The sequence below is a fragment of the Colletes latitarsis genome, chromosome 7 (assembly GCF_051014445.1).
Source record: "Colletes latitarsis isolate SP2378_abdomen chromosome 7, iyColLati1, whole genome shotgun sequence".
NCBI lineage: Eukaryota > Metazoa > Arthropoda > Insecta > Hymenoptera > Colletidae > Colletes > Colletes latitarsis.
Window position 1 is genome coordinate 5,871,861 of NC_135140.1, and position 21,266 is coordinate 5,893,126.

General features: G+C 39.5%; 1 protein-coding gene across 3 annotated transcripts in view; it reads right to left on the minus strand.

Moving 5' to 3' along the window:
• Window positions 1–2,405: 2,405 nt before the first annotated feature.
• The window catches only part of LOC143343155 (proton-coupled amino acid transporter-like protein pathetic), a 47,860-nt gene continuing 28,999 nt past the window's right edge, over window positions 2,406–21,266 (minus strand). For all 3 annotated transcript variants that reach the window (XM_076767750.1, XM_076767748.1, XM_076767749.1), the window contains exons 2-5: window positions 20,320–20,405; window positions 8,473–8,880; window positions 7,105–7,465; window positions 2,406–5,468 (exon numbers count right to left, since the gene is read on the minus strand). In XM_076767750.1, the coding sequence (XP_076623865.1) occupies window positions 4,875–5,468; window positions 7,105–7,465; window positions 8,473–8,880; window positions 20,320–20,405 (1,449 nt within the window). In that variant the 3' untranslated portion in view covers window positions 2,406–4,874. The remainder of the gene's footprint in view (window positions 5,469–7,104; window positions 7,466–8,472; window positions 8,881–20,319; window positions 20,406–21,266) is intronic.

The following is a 21,266-nucleotide window of genomic DNA, read 5'->3' on the forward strand; positions in this document are numbered from 1 at the left end:
GTTTTAAAGATATGCACGAAATTTTGGAGTAACATTTCTGGCCTGAAATTATATTTTCGGTAAGGAATTTTTTTCTCGAAAATGGTTAGGATTTCAAGGGTATGTCTATTGACCAAAAATGAATGTAATTGACCCCCGCAACCGAAAATATTTTTTCCAGAATGATTTGAAATTTTTTAATTTCGTCGAAATATTTGTCCACCTTCCGGAATTTTTTCCTCGAAAGTGCGCAGGAATTCGGGGGTATGTCTTTTGACCAAAAATGCTTGCAATTGATCCCTGCAACTGAAAATATTTTTTTAGAAGGATTTGAAATTTTTTAATTTAATTTTGTTAATAACTTTTTAACGAAGCCTCAATCAACAAATTTATATTCTTGATTTTCATCGTATTTTGGCCTCTGGAATCTCCCATTAATATTTTTCCCAGGGTTGGCCGAACACCCTGTATAGTAGAAGAAAAGTAATACACTGCCAGTCATAAGTATTAGAACTTATCCGAAACGTTCTTAATCTTTAAACTATTATAACTTTGTGGAATGAAGTCTTACATCAATCTTCCTGAAACCATTTCATAAGTTGAACCATCTATCTGAGTTTTAAATTAATAGAGACTCTATCGTAGGTTGAAAAAAGTATAACAAATTACTATTGTCAGTTTATAAGTTCCAAGAGACGACTATTTAAAATTTGATCTAGGATGAAGGATAACAGGCAGAAAAGGACAAAGTTGTTATTTTGCAAATCGATTCATCGTGTATTAAATATCGTAACATTGTTTGGTACAATGACTGACAAATTGACAGCGTGCACGTGAAACGATATATCATTGCGCGGCAACCATTGCCACGTAGTACGCGCATGTGCGATCGATCATGGAAGTCCGAAGTACAAAAGCAGCGAAACGGCATGTATATTTCCATAAATCGCGACGCCTCAAAAAATTGAGGCTCACGTTTCTGAAGATCTTGTTCGAAAAATATAAGTCATCGTACAATATGGTAGAGACTATTCGTCTGGGCTGTCCGTGTGTCTGTGTATACGTGTACATACGTGAAAAAGAAAAACCATTGATGGATAAAGAATGGACGAGTATAGAAGTATGGTGAAACATGGATGAAGCTTGGCAGAAATTCAGCAGTTCCCTGGGGAACGACGAGGAACAGTTTCGTTTTCTAACCTGTTATTTGCTAAAACGTTTCTCTGCAACGGCGACGACGAGAATGGCAATAACTACCGTGCATCCGGTTTATTGTCCTTCGAACGTGGTCGTACGATATCGTACGTCTGTTCGTCGCTATGCAACACGCCACCGTCTTAATCTTTACGATCCTCGCGAGACGAAAGAGAACCAAGGCACTAAAATTCCGGTGTTTCGAAGCGAGAACGAATTGTACAAGTAGTAGTGACGCGCGGTTACACGTCAGAACAACGATCGAAAATAGTCTGAACGAATGGTCGGCACTTTCTCGCTTACTCTCGGCGCTTTAACATCATAAAACACGCGTCCTCGGAATGATAGAAATAGTTTTGTAAGAACAACGAAGCCCGAACGAAGGCTGTGCTAAAAAATTTTGCGTCTTGTCCGACCAAAAAGAAAGCAATTGTACGAGTCTTATTTATTTATTTATTTTTTTTTTTTTTTTTGTACTATTCCGTGACTTTTGGACTCTTCGTTTATTCTCTCCTTTCGTTATCTTTTCGTCAGTTTACCGTAATTGTCCCGCGAAATGTTCGTCCAACTAAGCGATTCGATGATAGAAAAATAAGAAATTTTCGTTAGATGAGCACATTGGCCATGACACCCTCCCACTTTTATCGTCCCTCGACGTCAAATCCGTCCTTTGACTCGTCAGAATCGACCTTCTCGGTGTCAGGTTAAAGATGCAATTAGCTTCTTAATCTCGCGCGTTGACGCCAACGACGCGTCGGTGTCTCTCGCTAAAACTCCTTACAGACTAGCAAGCGTGCATCACGATATTCTCACACCTACGTACCATTCTGCCTCTTACTCTTAATTAGTAACCATTTTTGTACGTTTTTTCGTTTTGTGCAACAAGGCACTAGGAACAGATCGGCAGTTTCCATCGGAGTTACGTCGATCGATTACGTCGACGGAGACTAAACGTTTACGCTTATCCAATATCGTACAATAGAATCGAACTGTCCGTTAACGCGCCGACCACCAAGCTAATTTCGCGATGGCCGCCATCCTAACATCGTTTATAATTCAGATTTTTCCATTTCGATTAATTCCTAGCGAACTTTGAACGGCCATTCTTAAAAAAATGATATCACACGGTAGCCCTTCGTTTCCCAACTTTTAATTATTCGTTTAACTGCACGCGTTCTCTCCGTGAACGTATGTTGTATCTTGTGCAATAAATACCGAGTACAAATCCGAAATATTTAATACGAAAATTTTGTTTAATCTAATAAATATTACTTTACATGCTTCGTGGTTTTGACTTGCCTTTAAAAACTAAAAATATCACTTTGTTTCGTCCTAATATTACACTACTAAGATAAAACTTTAGCGCGCGGGGCCTTATAATTAAAAAAATCGCAGCGCCACCGACGATTGTGACCAACATGGCGGTCGAAGCGTTAATGCGTATCGTAATAACTAGAACACTTCGTCCGATAGGGAACAAAGTTATTTTCAGAATATGTCCAATCGTGAATATCACCGACAATTCGATTCCCAAGTTTAAAAGGCTCTCGATCTCGACTTGAATTTCAATCGATAAAAACTCGTATTAGATCTCTCTTCGACGATAGACGTACACACGCGATCGATCCGACGATCGCCCGACGAAACCTCTTATCTTACAAATCGTTCTCTCGTCGCGGCAAATTTGAACGAACACACTTTAAGGCAAAAAAAAAAAATATATATATATATATATACGCGAACGGTCTTCTGTTCGTAGGTAAAAACGACGCTTAAGTATAATTTACATATCTATACCCGTACGACGCGTACGTAAGCTACTAGAAAAGAAAAACCGTCCCGCAGTTGTGAGAGTTTGTTAAAAATCGATGAAAAAAAAAACTTCGTTCAACGCGAATAAATAATAAAAGAGGAGGGGAGGAAAAGAGCGCGCCTCTATCCACGTCCTTAATACTCGTCTCTGAACATCCGGGATACTCCGAGCCACGTTGTGCCATTGACTTTTGCTCGGTTAATCGCTCGAACGTACACTGACGCGCGATAAAACTCATTAATGACGCGCACGTAGAAATTAGGTTCCATACACACGCTTGGTTGCACAACCGTTTGTCGAAGATGTTCGCGTGTCTCTAAGTAGGCGAGGCGAGTTTAAATTAGACGTTCCAAGAAGTATTTTCGGTAGCCTGAATCATCAACATGGACTCTACTTTTGAATAAAAAAAAAAATGTGACAATTTCTTTAAATTTTTTCGTCGTCCACCCTATTAGTCTTCTCATTGGGCCAGAATTTATCGAGGATGAAATGGTTCGTCTCTAAACCATATAATTTCCTCTTTGCGACAAAAATAACATGGGTGAATAAATTGCACGATCGACTCTATATAAACCAACATTAACCGACGGATAAAATATTCAGCGTACGAACTGGTTCACTGGATCTCTGATAATCGATCGACTTCCGGAATCTATTTGCTCCGTTAAATGTAAACGACCGTTTGGAGCACCGGATCAAAGTGGAACGCAGACATTAATGATTCTTACCGCGCGTTATGGCGTACGGCGTTGTACGGCGCGACGTCAGCAGCGACGACTCTGACGCAGATCGGCGAAGATCGATCGATGCATCTCTAAACGCATACATCAAGCCCGTAATTCTTCTATACGATACATATTTCGGTTACACGTGTTTGCGGGGAAAAACGAAACTACGTCGAAAGGAGTTCGTGTACAAGTGGATTACAAACGGAATGACGTCCGTGGACAGTTTTGCAAATGTCCCAACGGATGACTAATGCAAACGCTAGGAAAAGCGGATAACTGTACTACTCGTGTATCATCTATTACGCGTACGTACGGTTGCTCCCACTCGTGTTCGTACACTGTAGCGGTGATTCGCTATAAATGAAAAGAAACTTGCCTCTTATGAATGTTCTCCATTTATTTTTATCAAATGTTCTTTTTATTACACTGTGTTTACTTTAGCTTTTTTTCGTTCTTTTTTTTAATATTAACCGTTAGAGCAGTATAATATAAACTGTGTACAATAATAATAATTCCGATGTAAAGTGATTGGTTCCCCAACAGCAGCTTCACTGGTGTTTCCAACGTGGCATGACCGTCGATAGTTTTGTTTCTAATTCATTTCGATGCACGAAGAAATGGACTCATTCGTAAGAAACAAGTTTTTCTCGTTTATAGTGAATCAACATTGTACGGAGTACGAGTGGGAGTTGTGTATCTAGAGCTACGGAACGAAAGAAAGCGGACGTTCACGGATACAATAATTCGGATACACGAACACCTTTCCACGCGTAACGACTAACTCTCTGTCTACGATTTAAAAAAAAAAATAAAAGAAGAAAAAGAACGAAAAGGATAGTATGAAAAACTCAATGTGGGCTGTTTTATAGGGGGGTAAGGCCCATCTACGCGACGTCTTCGTCGTCGGTACGGTCGTCGTACTACCGATGTGGAAAGAGAAGCAGCGAGACGAAGCTAGTAGTTCGGAGCTCGCGTGGCCGCGTAACTCGTCCTGGATGCTCCAGCGGCGGCGGCGGCATATCCACCGTCCTGGTCGTCGTCGTCCTGGTCGTTCGACGAGCCCGCTCCCGTGGAGCGCGGAAGGTGTCGAACACGCCGGCATCTGTGGTACGCGCTGAGCGATTATTCCGTCGCACCGCAGCTCCTTCGAACCCGGCGCTTCATTTCTTCTCCTCGAGGATCTCCTGGATGCTCACGTAGGTGCCGGTCAGGAAGCCCAACACGCCGAACGCGATGATCGCCAGGTTCTTCCAGAGTCTCCAATAAAAAGCGCCGAGCCCGTCCTCTTGATCCCAAACGGTGACGAGTTCGATCACGGACGGGAACATCAGGCCCAACGTGGACAGACAAACGGCCCCCACCAACGATATGAACGGGCCCAGATTCGGAATGGCGATCGCCACGCCCACGGTGAAGATCACCAGGCATATACGGATCGCGTACTCGGCGACCAGCTTACGGGAACCGAAGTATTGCTTCGCGTTCTTCCAAATGATCTCCATGGGGACGTAGAATTGCAAACCGTAGGTGAGGAAAATGGCGACGGCGATCATGAGCTTCGCCGCCTGGGCCAGGATCTCGTCTTGCTCTGGATTCAGGGTGATCGAAGCCTGCGTGTTCTCACCGTACCGCCAGTAACCGAAGAAACCGACGGTGCTGTACAACAGCACCACGAAGAACATGCCGGTGTTCAGGACCCCGGGGCAACCGATGAAGTGCGTGGGCGTCTTCATGTTGTTCTCCAGAGGCATCACCTGGAAACGTAGGAATTTCGATCGTTAAAGAATGCTGATTGAAGCTAAATGAAGCTTGGATGACACAAGGAAGTGGATGGTATGGTGGTCACCGGTGTCCGCCGCTTAAAATTCCTACGCTTTATTTGTCATCTGTTTAGTATCGATGTCAGCGCTGGATGGATGCGGCTGTGAATTCTTTGTTTGTGTGAAATATAATCCGTAACATTTACCTAAGAATAGACAGAAGTCTACTATATCGTGTTTGGTATTATTTTAATCAGGAATACCTCACAAATATATTAGGAATGGCCCCATTAATAAAAAATGAAAAGTAAACAAGTCTTACATTGTGTTATTCTCATTCATACCTCGTGTATATTCTAGTGCCAACGATAATGATAATTTATTGAACGAGTAACCCAATTTGAGTATACATATAATACAATACAGAAAAATAAATCAATAAGAATGACAAACAGTATGGTCTCTAATACGGTTAACAAGAAATAGTTTTCAAATGAGGTAATCAAGCTAGAAATAATTGATAGGTATTAATACTGACGATACGTTTGACAATGAGTGTCAAATATGTCATGTTTTAAAATGGACCGGTACAAAAGTGCCAATTTCAACCGCACTAATACAATTGCAAGAGAATTTTACATAAGAATAGATTGGCTAATTGGCGCCAGAAACAGGAAGACACAATTAAAAGATGATCGAAGTTCGTGCTGCTCAAAAATATTTCCAAAGTATTTCTTCCGTGTATTACATACTTTGCGATATTTAAACCGCAGGTTCTAATTTTATAGTTTGTTGATAATACTTGTAAAACGCATTAGTCGTGTATAAATTCGAGGAAAGGATTATCCGTGGTTCGTTTCGTTTCCTGCTTCATCCGGTTACGTAATACCCCGCGTCTATGACATTAAACTTTTCTACACGGTTATCACGGTTAGCATGACAACCGATACACGGAGCACGGTCGTCGCTGTTGTACGTTTTATCGATTTAAAAATAACGTGAACTTCATAAAAAGAATAATTACACATTTTCGACTTTATGTATTGATTAATTTCGAAACACGATAATGTGCGATACATCTTGCAAACTAACCAATTTTAGAGGGAAGAAAACTATTAATAAATAATCGATTCAATTCGCGAAGTCAACCTCTTCTTTTCGAGAAAATACGAAGTACTGCGTTCGATCAACTTGCAAAATGTCTCCTCTAGCAATCAATTATTTAATTTTTGTTTTATACGTTACAAAATATATTGCATATTTAGTACATATTTTGACTGACTGTCATTCATATACGATCAACAGGACTTTTCACTCTGAAAGTAAAACAATTAATTTTCAAGTTGAAGACGAAAAGCTTAAAATTTATATCCGCTAGTTTTAAACAGAACTAAACGTGTTTCGAGGTACGAGGAACGCAAAAAACGCCGAAGAGTCGATTTCGCCAGGGTCGTGGGTCGGAATTTTCGATTCAGCGTCTAATGTTCTCTCGCTAGATCGCACGATCGAAATACTAAACACGATCCAACGCACTTACGTCCACGATCGTCGACTGAAATACGAACGAAACGGTCCGAAAAAAGCAGAGAGACGAACGAACCGAGCGCTAAGACACGTAACGTGTACTTACAACACCGATGCCTTCCAGAGCAAAGATGGCGGTACCGAAGAACAGAGGCAACTGAGACCAGCTCGAGAAGTTTGGCAGGTCGCTGATGCTCGGTAGATCACTGAAGATGTAGTAAAAGGTGATGCCCATTCCGGTGGCGATCAGGACGTTCGCGACCATGGAAAATGGCGCCAGATACTTCAGGTTCCTCACCAGGGAGAAAGCGACCAACAATGGCAACAAAGCCGCCATATAAATCCGTACATCGTGATTAGACTCTGAGTAATAATCGACCACCTCCTTCACGTTGCTCGAGATGAAGACTATGTACACGCAGCAACAACCTATCAAGTCGATCACGAGGAACGAGTTGATGGTTGCCCTGAAACGTTACAAAAAAATTGATTACTCTTTGCTCCAGTTTCACCATCCATCAGGAGCTGATTGCAATTTGATATTTAAAAGACCTTTGTCCAAGATGAGAGGTACCTTGAAAATATCTGTGTGTAGAGAATAATATAGAGTAATAATGCTAATAAATTAATTTATGGTATATAAAACATTGAATCTGAACTTTAAGCAGGTGCGTTCGAGAGGACAATTTAGTAATACCAGGGAAAGAATGTAACTTGGGGATGTATCGATATAGTATCGTTGAATATTTTCCATTCGATTGAAAATTTGTTAAATCGAGGATGTACTTTACACCGTGATTCAAAGTAGCTTTAAGCGATCGTAAATCTCGCTTACGTGCGGCTGCGAAACTTAATGGATTGTCTTGCGTCAGACTGACAACGCGCTACCGATTCAAATGGGTGGTTTAGCAGATAAAATATAACATAATGACAACTGGTATTAATAAATTGGCAGGTGTATGTTGCGCGAAGGCGTTTAGTAGCTCAAGTGTTTTATGTCTCTGTTCGAAAGTCGATTGTATACTATCTCTGAAGTGATTTCACTCTCGAGCTTCGCACGGATTCTATCTCAGTTGATTTTTATATTTTGGTCGTAGATATCTTAGTTAACTGGTCGTGAAGTAGGTTCCTGGATTAACAGTTCCTTAAAGCGAGATCCTCAAGTTGAGAAGGATAACAAATGTTCAATTTACGAATCACACCTGGGTTCATTTCAAGAATCATTACTATTTCAATTCTTAAATATCATCTTTCACGCTTCACTGGCTCCAACAAGAATCCCTTAAGTTGAGCAGGATAACAAATGTTCAATTTACGAATCACACCTAGATTCATTTAAAAAATCATTACTGTATCGATCTTAAAACGTCTTTCGGTCACTTCGCTGATTCCCCCAAGGGGTATCTCTCAAATTGGCAAGGATAAACAAACATTCAATTTACATAAGAAAAATTTCAGTTAGAAGGTAACTCACTTTGCTAGCCGAGCGTATTTCTGCACCGGCTCGGGGCCGACGAGGAAGGCCGCCTCGGCGACGTCCGCGAACCCCAGACTAGGCGTCTGCATCCGCCTGCAGAGTTCGTGGGCGCATTTGACCAGTATGTGGACGCAGTAGGTGCAAACAGCCCCGATGAAGAAGGTGGCGAACAGACCGAATAGCAGACCAGCGTTGCGGAAGGCCATCGGCATCGCCAGAATGCCGGTTCCCAGGCTGCCCTTGAGCAGATGGATCAGGGTGTCGAGGTCAGAGGTCGGATGGGCGAGCTTCCTGTGCTCGAACGGATTGTAGAGGGCCGCCTCCTCGTCGTTGGGTCGTTCCACGAGCGGCAACGTCGAGCCGTTCGTGACGGTAATCGGTACGTCATTTTTCTCGCACTTGTATCTGCAAAACCGACGTCGTTAATGCGTTGTCCCTTCGGTGATCTTCGAGAGGGATATATATATTTATAAATATTATATATAATAATTCTGAGAGCGCGCGGTATAGTGAGCACGTGAGTATATAGTGTTTTGCGTGGGGATCTCTGGCTCCGTACGACACGGTACACGACGCGTCGTCTTGTATTGTAAACACCCTCGAATTACGTTCGTGAGGGAAAGAAGAGAGTGACCGGGGTTCGTAGGAGATTTAGCTTTCTTTATCGCAACGCATGCACGCCACGCGAGGGGAAGCGGAGAACAGGGAGGATCGAAGTGTCGTAGCTGGCGATAGGCTGTTCGTATATTGGGTTTCGAACGGTTCGAAGCTTCCGTGACTACGAGGATTCGAGTCGATTCGAGCGTGGAAGCTTTGGAATCCTTGGAAGTCTCGGTAAGTTTTGAGTATCTTGAATCTTGAAGGTATCGATATGTTTGGATAGTTCCCGTATTATGGAATCGGTTCATAGACAAATTAATTTATGGGAAAATTAAATGGGAACGAAGTTTGTGAAAAACAGAACTTTGTACTTCAATTTAATATATCGTATATATTTTAGTATTTTTCAATCTATTTCTTTTGTTACTGACAATATTTCCTGCTTTCGAGAAGATTCTTTCGCAATGGAGTCGCAGATCAGACCTTCGAGACTCAGAACTTTCAATACTTCTAAACTTCGAGTCATATTTGAATCGATACGAATTTTTTCGAGCTGATTCGAGGCGCTTCAAATCCCAACACGGTCGATTTAAAGTAAAGAGGCACGTTAAAGCTTGCGAAGCAGCGTGGTCGGACGTTGAGTCGACTATTTTATATTCTTACTTCTCTGTATGATTATACTTTTGTTCAATATAATCGTTTTCAGAAATTGGTTTTTAACTTTTAGGCGATCACACGATTCTTTTCTACACAAAATACTCAATGGAGACTAAGACTTGGCAAATATCGATGCTAATACTTCTACTAGTTAATCAACATTAACTAATAAAAGTAGAAAATACACAAATTCTTCTGTGTTTTACAAATAACTGGAAACACACGTATCTACTTAATTTGTCTTCTAAATTAATAATTTATATTTTTGCTTGTTCGTGTCAAGATATTTTAAATAAGAGAAGCATCAAGTGGAATCTTTAACAGATTCCAAGCATAAATTATTTAATTTCAGTAGTTTTAAGATAACTTACAAACATGTGATCACGCCATAATGTTAGAGAAGATTATCTAAAATTGCAAACATGAGATGTTAATATAATTAGTGAGTCCCTGATGGACTTTGCGTGGTCGTCTAAGAGTTAAAGTATGCTACCAAAATGGAGGAACACGAATTTACAGCTCTTGTAATTTTTTAATTTCATTTGCTTACACTGTGCTTACTCTCAAGGACTTCGATAATAAATAATCAATAAAACCAATAATATTTTATTCGTGACGTTTTTTCATCGAACAGTTAAATTGAAACTTTTATTTTTATTCAACGAGACATGGATAAAACTTGCTTATCTTTCATTCATTATTCAAAATTTATATCTAGATAAGAATTTTGCCCATCATTGCTATTGTTACTCTGTTTAAACTAGTTTGCATAATTTTCTACGTATCGGAGATCCACGACTCGCTTCAAATTGTAATTATTTACATATATTGAATGAATTAATCCGTATAATCAAGGCTACAGAATCTATAAACATTTAATCGCCAAGGATTTACTGTATTTAAAACAAAAATCTTTGGAACATTGAAATATTTTAGTTAAGTTCGAATCGAAAATCTGCAATTCATTCTAAATAAACTCGCGTTTGTTTCGTTAAGCTATTTTAAAAATTCAATTTTCTTTCTCCAATTTGAATATACAGAAGTCATTTATTTATCGAAGCTCTTCCATTAAGTAAGAATAATGTGTTTCTCAAATACATATGTAATCCGGAAACAACAGAAAATGTATGGCACAAAGTGTCGAAATTTCACACAGAAAGTTTGCGTAATAAACTTCTGAGCCAAAATTATGCAACGTTATCTGAACCGAAATACAATGTGACTCAAACAGACCTAAACGATTCTTAAAATGTTTTTATATATTCTTTTATCATCGCTTTGTTTCGCGATATTATCGAAAGAAAATCCAGAAAGGATTAATATTAACTTAGTCGATCTTTATATGGTCTCAAAATTACGATATTTCAGAATTAATAATCTTTCGTGTTATCCGTACATCTATGATACCGTTCGTAATTTCTCCAAAAGGTGATCCAGAGAAAAATGATTCAGCGAGAAATAGAAACGTTCCGACTACGCCGCTGTACGCGCGCTTGTGAATGAAACGTTGCACCGAACGAGCTCGATGCGCGATAAGGACATGACTCGCAAACGCGAACCACGCGTTTCGATCAGGCGAGAAAGCTGGACACTCGTAACAAGCATTAATTCTAGAGTAGAGGAAATGGAACTGACAGTGAATGAACTGCTCGATGACACTTGACTACGATGCGAGATCTCGCGAATGAAATGGATTTAGCGACGCGGCCTCGACCATCTTTCTTCACGCCATGCGTTCGAACGTTGCTGTAGGCGTGATTTATTTGCAGAGCTTCGAGGACACCGGGTAAGCAATGTTTCGTTCTCGAAACCAAAAAGACATCCCGTTCGCTTAAAATTACTTCTTGCTTGCTCGATCGTTGCTATATTCAAATTATAGATCGTTAGAAGAAAGTAAACGCGACAAGGATTAAATAAATTTCGGTGTCGATGCTCGGAGAAACTGCTTCTAAAAGTTCTTCTTTTTAATTGTAATAAAACAAATGTAAAATTTTATTACGTAGAAGACGATTACTCTTTGGTTTCTCCAACTTGGACCACCGGAGCGCAATTCGTGTGCTGTATTTTCCCGATTTATCGACGTCGTTAATTATCTGAATAGTCGCATTGGCCAAAACTTCGTCACTGGATCGTTTACTGATATTTTCATGCATTTTTCAAGTTCCTTCGATTTCCTCCCTGCTGCCCAACGTTCCCCGTTCGCCGAGTCCTAAGAGGAAATCGATCGAAGAATCGCAAAGGATCGATCAGTCTTTCGCTCTCGCAGCTTTTCTTGTTATTATTTTTTTCGTTTCTTTACTCTCGTTGTTTCCGATTCGACGATCGTGTCGCGCGGCGATTTTCGTTTCCGGTTTCGTCGGGATCGTCGATGGAAAAAGTGCATGGCGCAACGTGTTTAGCGAATACGACGCGCACTCGCGTTTGGCAAAAGGTCTGTTTAGACAGGAGCAGAATTAGAACTTCCGGCAACACAATTTCTGGCAAATATTCTCCACGGACAGTAATAATTTCAACACATTGCGCGGCGATTGTTTCGTCGACAACCTTGAAGGAGAAAAACGCGAATTACAATTATAAATTACAGTAATCAGCCGTGGAAAAACTGAATCTCTGCCTAAATATTTACCTAAACGTTGAGATCATTGTGGTCGTTATGAGCAATACACGATAAATCAAGATAAAATTTTGATCTACTAGTAGAGAGGAGATTGGAATGATAATAATTCCAAGAATTGCTACGCATTTGGCCTATAATTACACTTTCTGCGACTGTCCCAAACGTCTGCATTACAAATAGCAGATAATCGATCCTTAATATTCTACTAAACGACATCGAATAATAGTGGAAGAATATTCGATATTATCTAACACGAACGTTAAACTAATAGTCACGAGATTTTCTGTGTCCAGTAATTATTTTAATTTACGACCAACGACGTAGAGTAGTTAGGTTGATGAGGAAGATAAACGAGAGACGAAGAAACCACGGTTAAGCACGTTTCTGTAAATTAATAGTAAAGAAACTGCTCGACCGAAATGAGAAAAAATAATGAGAAACGCTTATGCCCCGATACTTGGAAAAGGCAGATAAAAAAAGATACAGTAACTCGTTTAAAATAATCGTTTCTAGCTCCAAAGAATATTCCCATACTCTGTCACGAATGTCAGGGATGTGAATCAAGAAATTGTAATTGCGAAAAACTTTCCTTTGCGATCGTTGGCGCGCGAATCGCACACCAACGCGAAAATACCACGCACGAAAACTCATCTCGAGATAATAGATCACGTATTTCGAATTTCAGGAAGCGCAAATCCGTGCCAGCGAAACTTGCATCATCGATAAAGTTTCCAGGGTCTGCAGCTTGACATTTTTACTGCCCTTAGATGCTTAACAAGAATTTTGTTTCGCCAATGTTTCTTGAAATGCCTCGAAATACTTTTTCGTATAATTAGAAAAAGCATAACCAAATCGATTCGTTGCACGAGATTCAATTCCTTTCGCTTGTAACAACGACTGTCAGCGGGTAGCTAATACTAAAGAGAGACTTTCAATACTAAAACGGTGCAATGCGCGTCGAGCATATTCGTCAACATATTATTTACAGGTAGAATACTACGTGCAACTTAAGACTTCGTGTAAACAAAAGCATTGGATGTAATAGGTTCGTAAAGATTCGACGAATGAATAAATTGTATCTAAGTGAAGTTAAAATTAAAAAGTTTCGAGTTGAACGTAGTACAATAAGCATTATTCTGGATTGTAACTTTACCATGCAGCAATATCAGTCATCTACGTGTATGGAAATATTAATATGTGCAACTATTAATAAAATTTTACAGTACTATAGTAGCAAAGATCGAGTATGTTGGACCAAATTAGAACAATCATCAGGGTGAACAAAAGATTCGATATGTAATTATAATATAGTAACGAAATTGGATGAATAGAAACGACCTTATTTAGAATAATGTGGTCGAAAATGTTTAAAAATGTCGTATCGACGTTATTACTATAACCATTGCTTTGATGCTATGCAATTAACAATTCTACCCCGTATTATATATGACACGGAAGACATTTTTAAATCACAGGAAAAGAAGTATTGCAGTAACGAAGCTTACGTTGGACAGCACCAAATTAGGGTTCAATCCCAGTTTCGATTTTTCCCTGTTCGAGAGTTTAGTCGAGGATCCCTCTATAAAACCTTCTGTGACCCTCGTTCTATTCAGATTTCGCCCCCTCATTCTGTCCGCAAGTTATCCCTGCCTCTTCTTGGAATTGTTCGTCTCGAGGGAGCCTCGGAGAGCAGTGAAAGACGAATCGAATTTCATACCCTGTCCCGCCCTGGTCTCCAACGTTAAACAATACGAGAGGTACAATAATGATTCTTAAGATGAACATCTTTCGTACAGCGGAGACAAAATTCGACGACCAGCGAATATTTATACGCAGCGATATCGCTGAGCCCTGGAATTACATTTATCTTTTTGAACGGATAAAAATGTTCAACTTAGGAATCACGTCCGAGGGTTCGTTTTAAGAATCATTACTGCATCGTCTTTTAAATGTCTTTCGTGCTTCGATGCATCCAAGAGGAATCCTCCACGTTGGAAGGGATAGAGAGGTTCAACTTATGAATCACGTCTGGGGTTTATTTTAAGAATCATTACTGCATCGTCTTTTAAATGTCTTTCGTGCTTCGATGCATCCAAGAGGGATCCTCCACGTTGTGAGGGATAGAGATGTTCGACTTACGAATCATGTCTGGAGTTCATTTTACGAATCATCATTTTTTACGGAAGAGCTCTACGATTATTTTAATTTCTACGAACTTTTCTGAGACAAACAGTCGAAACTATCGAAAAATTGCCAACAAATATCGATCGTAAGCCACGCCTCCTGTTCTTCGACGCCGTTTTTTCACCCGATTTCGATGATTCCCCGCGACCATGCACCTATTTCCCCGACTTCTGGCCCGTTGAAACGCGAAGAGATGAAAATCGACGGCAAGGAAACGGTATTCTAACTCACGGCGTGTCGCGCTGAGCATGATTTATCCCGGGAAACCGAGCAGACCGTATCGGTGGATGGAGAGTCGGGGACGTTTCAAGGGTTTCGGTTTCGTGTCTCGATCGTTTTCGACCGTGGCGTATCGAGAGGAATGTATACGTGTGTGTTTGCGTGTTTGTGGTGTGGGGTCGTCAAGGCGCGACAAAGAGTGTAATAAAATCGTTAAAAAGTTAGGTGTGTAGGCATTATAGGTACCCATTGAGGTGCGGTAGTTTCTCTCCTTAGTCGTGCGAAGCTTTCTGTCGAGAAAGCTCCGGAATAGAGTCTGTGTGTGTCACGTGACACGTGACAAGAGTTCACGCGCCGCGATCGGGCATAAAGGCAGCTGCAACCACCGCACTGCATCACCGCGACGCCCAGCGCCACGACGCAGTACGACGACTAACAAGCCTTCTTTGCTTTCTGACATTTTGCACTTCTCGCCGAGCATTTGTTTTTTTTTTTTTTTTAATTTTTGCTTTTTGCTTTTTTTATTTTTTAATACGCACGTCGAACGATCTTTATTTATTCGATGCCAATTGTTTTTCGTTTCCGCATATATATATACGTGATATATACATATATATACGTATTGTGTTCGTTTAGATATTTTCGTTTACTCGGGCAAAAAAAAAGTTCGAAACTCGTTTCTCTCTCTCTATGTATACATATGGTATTTCTTTTTTCGTTCGATTTCTTTATTTTTTTTGTTTTTTTTTTTTTTTTTTTGCTGATCGTTTAGAGCGTCAGTCCTGTTGCGTCGCGGTTCGTCCGAGTCATGAGACTTTGCGTTCACGGTGTAATGATTTTTATTTTTTTTTTTTTTTTTTTAATTTTTGCTCGTTGCTCGTCGACTGGCGTCTCGGTTACACGTCGGTCAAGTAAAGAACCGTCACAAAACTGTTATCGAACCCGCGATTGTCCATCAGAGACCGTGTCGTTCTCTTTCTAAACGATAACCGTATTTGTTTTTTTGTTTTACTTTTTATTTTATTTTATTTTATTTTATTTTATTTATTTATTTTTTTTTTTTGTCACTTTCACGTTATTCGCAGAGCACTCTCATAGAGCCCGAATCTATGCCCGCAGTTTATACGCAAGTCTGGAATCATATAAATGCACATATTATATAGTAAAGACAGATGTCATCTTTATATCCTTCAGAGGAACATAGTTTGCTTGCACACCGCATGGCCTCAATCACGAAGCATCTTCAGCCAATGACGAAGAAACCGTCGCGAGGATTCCCTCCTTCCTGCCCCTTGTACCTTTCATCCCTACTTTCTCGAACGCGACCTTTAATATATTCCATTAAACGCGTGCTCCACGATAAAGGGCAATTACGGTCGAGTCGATCGTCGCGCGAATCACTGGGGCCCGATGGGACCCATCCAACGGGGCCTGACTACAGATTTTCCACTCCAAATTCAACTTCTTGTAAACTAAATTCGCTCCTTTGCAAATCTAATTCACCCTTTTGTTTTGGCAATGCATACTCTGCTTTTTCTACCATCGTATTCTCCGAAGAATCATAAACATTTAATAGATGTAATTAATAACCTTGCAACTGTTATCCCCCACGAAATTATCACAATTACTATACGAATAAATGTATGAAATTAGCTGTAGAGTTTTTATACTATACTCGTATATAATTATAAATTCCATATATAATTGGTAATTAAATAAATAATTCGTGTATCACCAGCATTTTTGTTACAGAAGTTTAAGAAAATTTCTTAGAAAAGTTTTATTTGCAGAAAGGTTAGATTGAATTTGGAGTATGAAATCTATAATGCTGTAACGATGGACAGTAGTGCCTCGCTATATGCGAAAAACCGAAGATTCGTATATGTCCGGGCTTGAATAAGTGGCGGATTATCATACACTAACCTCGATCAGTCGTTTGAATAGTAAAATAATGTTTATTGAAAAGACATCGCTAATCAGATTATGGAAATACTATTGACAAAATAACAACGACGAGTTTCGAACAATTAACAAATAAAGTGGGCAATACTTCTGATTCACAAAGCAATAGATTAAGTACTTTACTATCAATAAATATTCTACTTGAAAAAGTAGGAAAGCACCACTGTAAAAGTAATCGCGAATAATAATTTAATTTTATTCGCATTAAAATTCCCATTCGATCGATGCTCGTAACTATTTTCTATTTTCCTGAACGCAATTAATCTAAATAAATTCCAATAATTTAAATAATAATCCACCGCTAAATTGGACACGAACTCGATCCAGGAACCAACGTGGATCGTCCATCGACCGAGTTTTGTCCCGATCGCTCGCGGTCGACGGTCGAGGGAGCATAAATGGCGGTGGGGACGACTCTTTCGCATGTATCCGGGGCGCTAGCCACGCATATAACGGGGCACTACTGTGTTTCTAGCACGAAATTGTCGGTCGATTACGCGTGCGACGATTAAACGTTATTCAACAGGCGTTTCGTGCCAGGCGATCGTGCAACGAGAGAGAAATTAAATGTCTCGTTTCCAATTAACTCGCGGGAATTATCGCTCAATGGAGCGTTAAAAGAATTAAAATCTACCGCCGGGGGGCATCCTTGCGTCGAAGGTCCCGTCATTATCGGAGGTTTTCTACGGACGATTTCACGATCGATTATTCGCCGACAAACAAAGGAACTTACGCAACGAAAGATGGGCAAAATTCTCGTACGAATAAAAATGTTTGAAGAACAATTTGACTGTATAAATAAATTGTTATCGATGTTGTAACTTGTGTATCGTTTGAATAAAATTTTGCCCAACGAAAATAAAAAAAAATAAAACAAAAAATACCGCGATATAGAACAGGGGAGCGTCGATTATCGAAGGTAGGCGAACGAGATCGATCGATCGAATGTGTACGGGTCTCGCGATCGAAAGGTGCAGCAAGGAGGGTCTCCGTGTTGTGCGCAAAGGATCCAAAGATTTCGTCGTGTTGCCGCTAAATCGACGATCGGGGAAATCGCTCGTTTGTGCGGAAAATCGGCTCCTGCGTGCATGGTTTACGTATATTGTATCCTCTCATTTTACGTTTCGTTTCTCCATCGCTCTACTACTCTACTGTTCGACGGTGCAGAGTGTAAATCCTTCCCTGGGTGTCAAGGGGGTCGAGCAAAACTTTCGTCGACGACTATAGAACTAATTAAACCTACTATTTCTAGCTCTTTTACGCCTCAGACCTTCAATTTCTCGTATCTTCCTCTTTTTTTTTCCTGAAGGACTCGTTATATTTGCAATAAAAATTGGAATTATACGATACTCGTTCTGGAATTTTCCAGGTATTTGTGGCTCGAGTCTTAAGTGTTTTTTTCCAAGCTCGACTGGGTGGCTGAAAATCCTCAACTATGAATCACGCTTGTCTCTATGATAGATAGCATGCGCCTGTGGGGTCAGCGTGCAAAAACGAGAGATATGGCAGTTAAGTATACGCCGGAATAAAATGGTGGCCTCGAGCGCCCAATTGATTTTGCTTCGATTTCTAAATGCTCGTACAATGTTCGAGAGGTCTATGTATTTCTTACGCTATTCGTAAATATTGTTCTCAAAAATAAATTCCAATAAAACATCTGTTATTTAATTCTCATTTTGATGAAATTAGTAAATTCCTTTATAATCGTTTGATTAAAATAGAAAAAGTCGAAGTATCGATGACAAATAGTTTCTCAACTGATTGTAAGAAGGAGAGGGGATAACTTGCGTGCAATTAACGAGACCATTACGTTATTAACAAGTTCATGCTATACACTCATAACGTCTCTTTACTATCAATGAAACCAGCATTTCCTAGTTATTTGAACATTTTTTACCTGCATTAATGACTATTCGTGCAGAAAATTGATAACTGTTTGATTCTGCATATCTTCCGCGAATTAGAGAAGTAAATTACGAACAGTGTTATTCAACGATAGCTTACTCGACCCCTTTGCATGGAAAATGAAAAACTTCACAATCGATACAGAATTCGTTGTTCTTCTGGTTCTGATTTAGAATTGATTTAAAAAGGATAATATGTGATTGCAAGACCGTGTACGAGACTATATCTTCGTTGTGCCATCAAAACTCCGACTACTAATTTTGTATAATTATTTTATCGGATTTATTAATAACGAAATCTTGCGCGTTAACGTTCGATAAATTAAAGTCGAGAAATAATGAGAAAACGAGTTCTGATGGCAAAACGGCTACGTTTTATTACCACACTTTGCGCATTCCAGTTTTTCTATCATCGATAATATTTGAAAACTATGGTCTCAACAAGGGAACGTCTCTTTATTGAGACTTGCATGTATTAGTTTCAACTTTCAAAGTACCCATTTGTTCTCAACGTTACGAAAACACATTCCATTTACCACTATTTTTCCCCCTTCTTTTTACTCATTGCAACAAAAGATTTGTTCACTCGTTAAAACATAAACAACTACGGTTCTAAATAGGTCTTTAAAATACCGCGACGTTTGTGATACCTCAACGGTAGGAATCTGTAAAACTAATGCTATAATAATAATCCAAAGGAATAATATTATTTTGAATAATACCGAATATAATTCCAACGTTTGAAATATTGAAAAAGTGTTAGAAAAGACGCTTAAAAATTCCAAAAGCACATAAGATTCGTTAAGAGGAGTAAAAGGTCCATAAATTTTCTATTATCAATTACATTTTTGTGCTCCAAGATCGCAAGCAATAAAACGAGAATAATCGAGAAATTCTTCTAAACAAATAAAACCAGACAAAATAAATACGATAATTTTGCGACTAACAATAAAAAGAAAAATTGCAATTTTGTTAAACAGAGTTAGTCGGTAAAATCTACGTTAATTGATCGATTCCATGTTGTTTACTTCTCTTATTTAATACTACAAGCTTCTAAAATTTTCTACTCTTTTGCGAACGTTTTGGATGATACGAAGACTATGCTATAGCAGAGAAAAAGTGACGTTCGAATTACCCGGTCGACGGTGAAGTGATACCACTAACGGGTTAAAAAGAAGAAACAAAAATAGGGAGGAAAGGTTTTCAAAACAATACAATGTGAGCGCACGACACACAATAAATAAAATGGAAGCACGTTTCTGCACAAACCAGCAATAGAATCGTCACGATTCAGCGATCAATCGTCAAGCATCCCTGGTGCCAGCTACGCTACGGGTTCAGCGATCAGGCGGTATGCATGATGTATTAGTTATGATGCTAACAATTACAGAAGAATATCTTTTCAAAATATATATACGTAAAATTATATATATATATATATCTATGTATGTGTGTATGTATGTACGTATGTATGTAACAAATAGTAATTGAGCATAGAGAATGAGAGAATACACAAATATACGATTACAATGCACAATATATGATCCTCGGGTTTGTCACTCACGTTTGCTTGAGCACGGAGCATTTGAGTTTGGCAAGAAAGCAATGGTGATGATTGGTCGTGGTAGCAGATAGTGAATTGCTCGACTATCGTTGAACCGTTCGTTCGCGTCGGTTTCGTAAACCAAGTTTGACACTTACTTGACGAGAACCATGTCTGTGAGTTCTGTTTTCACACCGTGCTTCTTTGGGTCGTATTCCGCTATCATTGGGCGCATTGGTGTTCTCTGGAAATTAAAAAACAAAAAATTGCAGATAACTATATACACAAATTTTTTCAGAATCTTCGTAGATCATCCTCTATGTACGAAATAATGACAAACACACGAGCAAACGAAAATACGATTCGCAGGGCGACATTAACGAGAAACTATATTTTATACTTCATACTTCCGAGTAAATCTATTTAACAATTTATCCATTCCCAAATATTTTTTAGAATCTTTGTAGATCATCCTCGATGTACGAAATAATGACAAATACACGAGCAAACAAAAATACAACTGGTAGGGCAGTTAACGAGAAACTATATTTTACACTTCATACTTTCGAGTAAATCTATTTAACAATTTATTCATTCACAAATATTCGGTTTCATAACGAGATTCTGTTGTTCCAAGAATGTTAGCATATAACGAAACCGACGTATATTTCGGAGCGTTGTAGCGCGTCACGATTCGTTGACATTTCGGGACATACGACGAGCCAACGACCCGCGGTATCGACTGCACGGTTTAAAACAAGTCTGATTTTACATAAACCGTGCAATGTACCGTCTTACGTGTCGAGCAGTTGCGATACCAATGCATATACACGCTTTAGAGCAGCGAATATATGTGTACTGGCGCCTGTTCTCGGCCAGACACCTATACGACACGATCTGCTTTTACAACCTGTTCGACTTGTCAATGGTGGTCTTTCGCAACCGTTTCGCGATCGAACCACATTTTTGTTGTTCCTTTTTTCTATCCTTCGCTCGAATCCTCGGACCTATTATTTTAATACCATAATTATACCAAACACTAATCTACGGAATGTTACTATTTTCTTCTCGTACAATTACTTCCCCTATTCGTACACTATAGTGG